The sequence below is a fragment of the Quercus suber genome, unplaced genomic scaffold (assembly GCF_002906115.3).
Source record: "Quercus suber isolate HL8 unplaced genomic scaffold, Cork oak 2.0 scaffold_325, whole genome shotgun sequence".
Lineage (NCBI taxonomy): Eukaryota > Viridiplantae > Streptophyta > Magnoliopsida > Fagales > Fagaceae > Quercus > Quercus suber.
In genome coordinates this window covers 680,845-688,424 of record NW_027069778.1, presented here as the reverse complement: position 1 = coordinate 688,424, position 7,580 = coordinate 680,845, and the positions used below count along the sequence as shown (strand labels likewise).

Below are 7,580 nucleotides of genomic sequence, written 5' to 3'. Positions count from 1 at the left end.
GATTGCAGCTGCAGAGAAAGTGTACCCTGTGTGTTTGGATGCAGAAGATGCGTATTCTGACTGTCGATTAGGACTTGCACGTGATTGGGTACCCCTCTAGAGTTTTTTTTTTTTTTTTTTTTTTTTTTTTTTTTTTTAAAGCAAGTGTATCTCTGTTTTGTGTGTTGATTTGTCTGGATGTGTTTGTGTTTTGATTTTTTTGGATGTGTTTGTGTGTTGATTTGTCTGGTTGTGTGCATCTTAGGAAAAAGAGGAAGATGAGATACTGAGTTTGTTGAGCCAGAGAAGAGAGAGAAAAAAACGAGCGAAGGAAATGAATAAATTATTTTTTACACGAGCTACAGTAGTCGTGTATATTTACACGGTTACTGCAGCTCGTGTAAAGAAATACACATTTTTATACAATTTTAGAAGAGCTGATGGAGTGTATTTTTGAGCAAAAATGTGTAAAAATTGATGTTTACATGATTTTACATGACTTTAAACTCACTGATGCGAATGCTCTTATATAGCGGATGCATTAGATTTGAGGGTAAAATTTAGTTACAAAATTGGTTGTACCCTAAGACTACTATCTTACTTAATAAAAGAAATATTACTACATATTTTAAAAATCTAACCGTTGAATTGCATGTTCTTTATACTCTTAGTATACATGTAAAATTTTGTATCAATCAGATATTATTTACTAAATAATCTATAAACTTATATTTTATGCATAATTTTAAACTACAAAAACTTACAATTTAAAAATTTATTAATGACATAGCTACTGATATTAAATTTTCAAGAAATTTTGCAAGCATGAAGAATATAAGAAGAAGATGTAATCCAATAGTGAATTTGTCAACATTCATTTTCAATAAAAAGATGTTGAGTAAAGTTATAATTTTAAGTTACAATCAATTTTGTAACTAAATTTTGTCTTAGATTTAGTTATGTAGCAAGTGTCAATTTTCCAAATATTTTACTAAGCACTCTCTTGAGTGTGCCTTAAAAGATCTAATAGGTAGGGATTGGATACAAACGGTGGACATTCTACAAATTCTTCAAAACTGCTTCTTTTATGTACTCCTCTTTTGGACATGCCATCTGCTTCACCATTAGTTTTAAGGAAGATATGACGTGAAAGGACAGTTCATAGTCTACTCAAAAGGGTCCTAGGGTTATTACTTTTTATTCATAAAATATATGAGATCAATTTTTTCTTATTATTAATATATTTTTTGGTAATTACAATGGTGCAGGGGATTTGATGCATATTTATTAGATACAAACATTGTATATTATCATTTTGATTCATATTTGGATCATTGATGATGCAATAAAATCCAATCATCTTATTTAAGAATGAATGAATCTTAAAAACTCTATCTTGAAGTTATCCTAAAAACTCTTGAAATTCCTAATCGTTTTAATGCTAGTCTCAGATTAGTGAATAAATTAGTCAATTTTCTTTTTCTTTGTCTCTCTCTCTCTCTCTTAAATTACTTATGATAATATTGACTATTGAAACCTTTTTTTTAAAATTTATTTAAGAAACAATGATATTCATAGCTCTTTAAGCACCTAACTATTTTCTCGAACATGTGTAGTCATATCATCCCACACACATCGGATTATTATAAAGGGAAATCTATTAGGAGTGGTCCCAAGATGCTAACTAAAGATTTCGAATCTAGATTTAAACGAATAATAGTAAAGACAAATAAATCATCAAGCATACATGCATATAAAGAGCACGAAAATTTACATGGTTTGGCAAATAATCTATGGAGATGAATATATATATGAAAGGGGGTATCAAATTAACAATACTCAATAATTATAATATTCAACCGCTCTTATATATTATAAGCTCTTGTTATGAGTATCCTTTCAATCACAATTATCATTCCAATACCAAAAGAATTATCAAATCATTCATACTCCTTTTGAGTCCTTTCCTCTATCAAGACACATCAAAATTCTATCATCTTTTTCCCTTTGCTGGTACATATTCAATGGGGATTGCTTTTAAAATTGTCAAACATTTGCACAATTTTAAGCTATCTTTGTTGGTAACCAAGCAAACAGTGAGAAATTTCCACCAACAACACCGGTCAATATTAAGCTATCTTTGTTGGTAACAACATACTAAAAAATTTCATCAAAATCGGAATTAAAGTGATCTTCTAATTTTGATTTGAAATGGTAGACTAATTATCAGTTAATTCTTCTTTTTTATTTTTTTTATTTTTTTTATTATAAATAAAATAGTCATTTTTATTCCGAAGACAGATTGTGCAGTTCATACTTTATACAAGTATATAGTACTATATAGTATTAGCTTCTGGCGCGTGCTTAGAGACTCTTTTTATTTTTTTGGTAAAAGTTAATAATTTGTATCTATTATAATTTAGAATTTTTTTTTTTAAATTTTTCAAACAAATAAAAATGATAAAATCTAGAGATAAATAGTAAATGTAATTTCTTTTTTGAACAAGATGGAAAAAAAATCCTAAATTTTAGGAATTCTCTTTTTAATGAAATTTGTTATTAGACGTTTATGACCCAATTTCTGAATAAAGTTATTATTCATTAATGAAGATATTTTTGAACCATATAAAAGTCCTGTTAAAAGAGATAATCCTCTTATATTTCTATATATTAAGAGGATTTTGAAAGTTAGTTATTGTCTTTTTTTATTTCAAAAATACCCATAATTTAATTAACTTATCATTATTCTTACTCTCTATATATTAAGAGGATTCTGAAAGTTAGTTATTGTCTTTTTTATTTCAAAAATACCCATAATTTAATTAACTTATCATTATTCCTAAAATATAAAAATGAGGTTAAAATCGTAAATTGATTAAAAAAACTGCCATGTTTAAAAAATTACTCCATGTTCTATAAAACTTTCCACTACCCCATGTATACAACCAAAATTACCCCCATGTTACTTTAAAAAAAAAAACTACCCCATGTTCGAAAAAAAACTACTTCCCCAAGTTCCTATAAAAAAAACACCTAAAAAAAATTCTCATTACAGACGCAAAAAACATGTGGTGAGGCTAGTATGGTATAGATAGATATACCACACCTATAACAAAAAGGTTACAACATATCTCATCAAAAAAGAAGGTTACAACATTTGTAAAAAGCCAATTTTTATTTTTGAAAGTGGCTAATTACGTAGAAAATTTCTACAAGAAGAAAGGCAAGCAGTTACTTCTTTTAATACATATATTCTCTTTTCATACTGCCAACATATAAACAAATACTGTATTTAGAGACTCTTTTTATTTTTTTGGTAAAAGTTAATAATTTGTATATATTATAATTTAGAATTTTTTTTTTTAATTTTTCAAACAAATAAAAATGATAAAATCTAGAGATAAATAGTAAATGTAATTTCTTTTTTGAACAAGAGGGAAAAAAAATCCTAAATTTTAGGAATTCTCTTTTTAATGAAATTTGTTATTAGACGTTTATGACCCAATTTTTGAATAAAGTTATTATTCATTAATGAAGATATTTTTGAACCATATAAAAGTCCTGTTAAAAGAGATAATCCTCTTATATTTCTATATATTAAGAGGATTCTGAAAGTTAGTTATTGTCTTTTTTTATTTCAAAAATACCCATAATTTAATTAACTTATCATTATTCTTACTCTCTATATATTAAGAGGATTCTGAAAGTTAGTTATTGTCTTTTTTATTTCAAAAATACCCATAATTTAATTAACTTATCATTATTCCTAAAATATAAAAATGAGGTTAAAATCGTAAATTGATTAAAAAAACTGCCATGTTTAAAAAATTACTCCATGTTCTATAAAACTTTCCACTACCCCATGTATACAACCAAAATTACCCCCATGTTACTTTAAAAAAAAAAACTACCCCATGTTCGAAAAAAAACTACTTCCCCAAGTTCCTATAAAAAAAACACCTAAAAAAAATTCTCATTACAGACACAAAAGACGTGTGGTGAGGCTAGTATGGTATAGATAGATATACCACACCTATAACAAAAAGGTTACAACATATCTCATCAAAAAAGAAGGTTACAACATTTGCAAAAAGCCAATTTTTATTTTTGAAAGTGGCTAATTACGTAGAAAATTTCTACAAGAAGAAAGGCAAGCAGTTACTTCTTTTAATACATATATTCTCTTTTCATACTGCCAACATATAAACAAATACTGTATTAACTATCATCATTGTGATAAATATTTAAATTATTGATAATGTAATAAAATCCGATCTATTTATTTCAAATGGGATAGATAGGATGCTAAGACTAAATTATCCTGAGAACATTAAAAAAAATCTTTTAATCATCTTAAATTCTTAATCCTAGTCTTGGATCAGTGAATAAACCTGTAGGTTTCCTTATTAATTTCCTTTTTTGGCCAATAAATCTTTTTTGACAATATAGACTATTGAGGCTAGCTTATTACAATTTACAAGACTGGATTTTCTTTGACAAAGATAATAAAGAACTGTCGTTCAATTTAATTTGGTGGAATTTTTCTTTCCACTTGTGCAATAAAACTCAAGAATTTAAACTAATAATGAAATAACATTAACAACAAATAATTAAACAGGAACACATATAAAGAATAGAAGAATTTGGCTGGTTTAACAAACAACCTACCTATAACAACTATAAACAATAAGGATAACAATGCTCAAACCCTCTTGCACAACTCTTGTTTTAACCCCATAAAAACAATCAAATTATTCTTTTTATTAGAGTTTTCTCCTCTATGAGAAGAAACTCTTTGTTGGGAAAATAGCCAATTAAGTAATACAACACACAACGGAATTATATCATTTTTCCCTCTTTGTGCAAATGCAATGGCGGGTGTCCCAAATAAACTAGCCAAACATTATTTTAATATAAACAAAAAATTCAGACAATCAAGATATTGAATTCTCACATGGAAAATTCTCCAACGAAGAAGGAAAAAACCGCGGTTCCTAGTTTATTAAAAACTTTCACTATAAAAGAGTGGGATCACAAGTAGAACAAATGCTAGAGGTTACAAAAGAAAAAGTGAATTTTAACAAAAAAACAAGATGTCACCAAGCGAGTCTTGACATTCGAGCAAATGAAAAGCAGATTAAACCAACAGGCAACAACACCTGTCAACGTGAAGCTATTTTCGTCCAGAGCAACATATTGAAATTGAAACGATCTTATTCCAATTTTGAAGAAAATTTCTCCAAAAGGAAAAACGAACAGTTACGTACTTAACAGCACAAGGAGGAACCGCCTAACATTCTTCTTTGTAGAAAGCATACTAGTTTCGTTGTATAACATCTACAAGAGTAAGAATGATAGATAATGCATCTCCGAAGATGGCAGAAATAATGACCTCAACAATCAATTTTATTATTTTTCCGCCATACTTGCGGAAAATTTTCCCATTGAAGACGCTTCACTGCACTTGCAAGCTCAAGGTACTTGTGTTACTTCCATCAGTTGATGCAAGGACTTGAACATTGTGCAAATTGTTGAAAATCATGTCCTTCACACATGCCACATGATATCGGTGTTTGCCACAATCGGAAACATAGGCCCAGCCCTTAATATTTTCTGAAAGTTTCCTCCTGTTGCATATCTGACACTTTGATCTCATGAGTGAGACCTGTTCACGAAGAGTTACACTCACCCCATGATCGGAAGTAGTCTTGCTATGTGGGAGCTTCAAACAGCAAGGGTGAAGTACAAGTGCTTCGTTGCTTGAAGACTCGTACATGAACCCTTTGACATTCTTCCCACATGCAACACAATTTCTATTATCAGCTTGATACTCACCATGAAATTTGAAGCAGCAATTCTTGAAGAATTGGTGAGTGATGGGACCAGAACCAGAAGCTAAGGCGCAATCTTCATGAAGATGAAAGTTACAATTCCTTTCGTTACACTTGTAACATGTCTCAAGCCCTCGCTCTTTACATTCATCAAACTTGAAAGAAGTTTGGACACTCGTGAACAGCGTAAGCCGATGCCTGTGGCTGGGATGTTGTATCTCAGTAATTCTCAACATATCTTCTCAGAAGATTGACTTCACAAGTCAATGCCTAGCCTGTTCCTCGTGGATCTCAAAATTCCTGGACAATTTAAGTGAAAATAAACATGAATTTGGAGTTTGATCAAATAAAAAAAAACGGTTCATAATAATATTTTAAAAATATACTATGATTATATATGGAGAAAAGAGACTGCACAGAAGAAGAAAAAAAATGGTGGTGATGATACATGGTTTTCAATTCAATAAGTGGCACAAAACGAGTTATTAACTATTGAATATCACACAAGCTTCAAAGGTTCATCAATGCAGGAATGTAAACACACATAGAGGGATAGAACGATATGAAACTTGTAAAATGAATTCATTGAATAAACTTATCATACTTTGTTCTTTATATAGTGAGAACAGAGGCAGGAAAAAGAAACAGAAAAATAACTACCCAACTATCCAATACAAACTGTACACGTGGAGTGAACCTGTAACTAACTCATTAAGCTGTACAATATAAACGACAGTTGTTTATCACTAACTATGCTATATGCTACTATAGTTTACTCCTACATGTACAAAACTACAAGTAATAGATACAATCACTGATATGTACAACCTATACAATCACTTAATACTCCCCCTCAAGATGAACGATAAATGTTGAGCAAGTTCATCTTGGACAGAAGGAAGTAAAATTGTTTGTATCCAAATGCCTTTGTGAAGAAATCAACAATCTGTTGTCTAGTAGGAACATGGAATGTCTTACTCACTCCATCTTGAATCTTGTTTCGAATAAAATGGCAGTCTACCTCTATATGTTTTGTTTGTTCATGGAATACTGGATTTGTAGCAATGTATAGAACTGCCTTACTATCACAGTACAAAGAGGCTGGCTGATTGTGATCTAAACCAAAAGTTTTAAGCAAGGCTAACAACCAAACAACCTCACTTGTTACAATAGTCATTGCTCGATATTCTGATTTTGCTGATGATCTGGACACCACTTGTTGCTTTTTGCATTTCCAGGATATGAGAGAATCACCAAGAAAGACACAGAACCCTGAAACTGATCTTCTGGTGTCTGGACAAGCTGCCCAGTCAGCATCACAATAGGCTTTAAGTCTCAATTCAGAACTTGCAGATAGAAATAAGCCTTGTCTTGGTGTCTTCTTTAGATACTTAAGCACTTTATAGGCTGCTTGAAGATGTGGGATTTTAGGAGAACTCATAAATTGACTCAGTTTATGCCCTGAGTAACAGATATTAGGCTTGGTCAGAGTTAAATAAAGCAGCTTGCCTATAATTCTTCTATACAAAGATGGATCTAGAAAATCCTCTCCCATTGAGCTCCTAAACTTGGCTGATTGATCCATAGGCACATTAGCAAGTTTACTTGCTAGCAGACCTGTATTAGAAAGCAGCTCTAAAATTAATTTCCTTTGACACAAACTGATGCCTTTCTCAGTCCTTGCAACCTCAAGACCTAAGAAATACTTCAAGGTACCAAGATCCTTGAGCTTGAACTTGTCATTTAGGAAAATCCTGAAAGCATTGACTG

The 7,580-nt window shown here is 30.5% G+C and overlaps 1 protein-coding gene across 1 annotated transcript; it reads right to left on the bottom strand.

The window, feature by feature from the left end:
* Window positions 1-5,434: 5,434 nt before the first annotated feature.
* LOC112016450 (uncharacterized) lies at window positions 5,435-6,046 on the bottom strand. Its single transcript, XM_024049015.1, has one exon. It carries the CDS (start codon window positions 6,044-6,046, stop codon window positions 5,435-5,437), a length of 612 nt encoding a protein of 203 aa, XP_023904783.1.
* Window positions 6,047-7,580: the final 1,534 nt, after the last annotated feature.

Bases quoted from the DNA above. Each gene is read 5' to 3' on its own strand.
- LOC112016450 (XM_024049015.1), bottom strand. From the start codon at position 6,046: ATGTTGAGAATTACTGAGATACAACATCCCAGCCACAGGCATCGGCTT.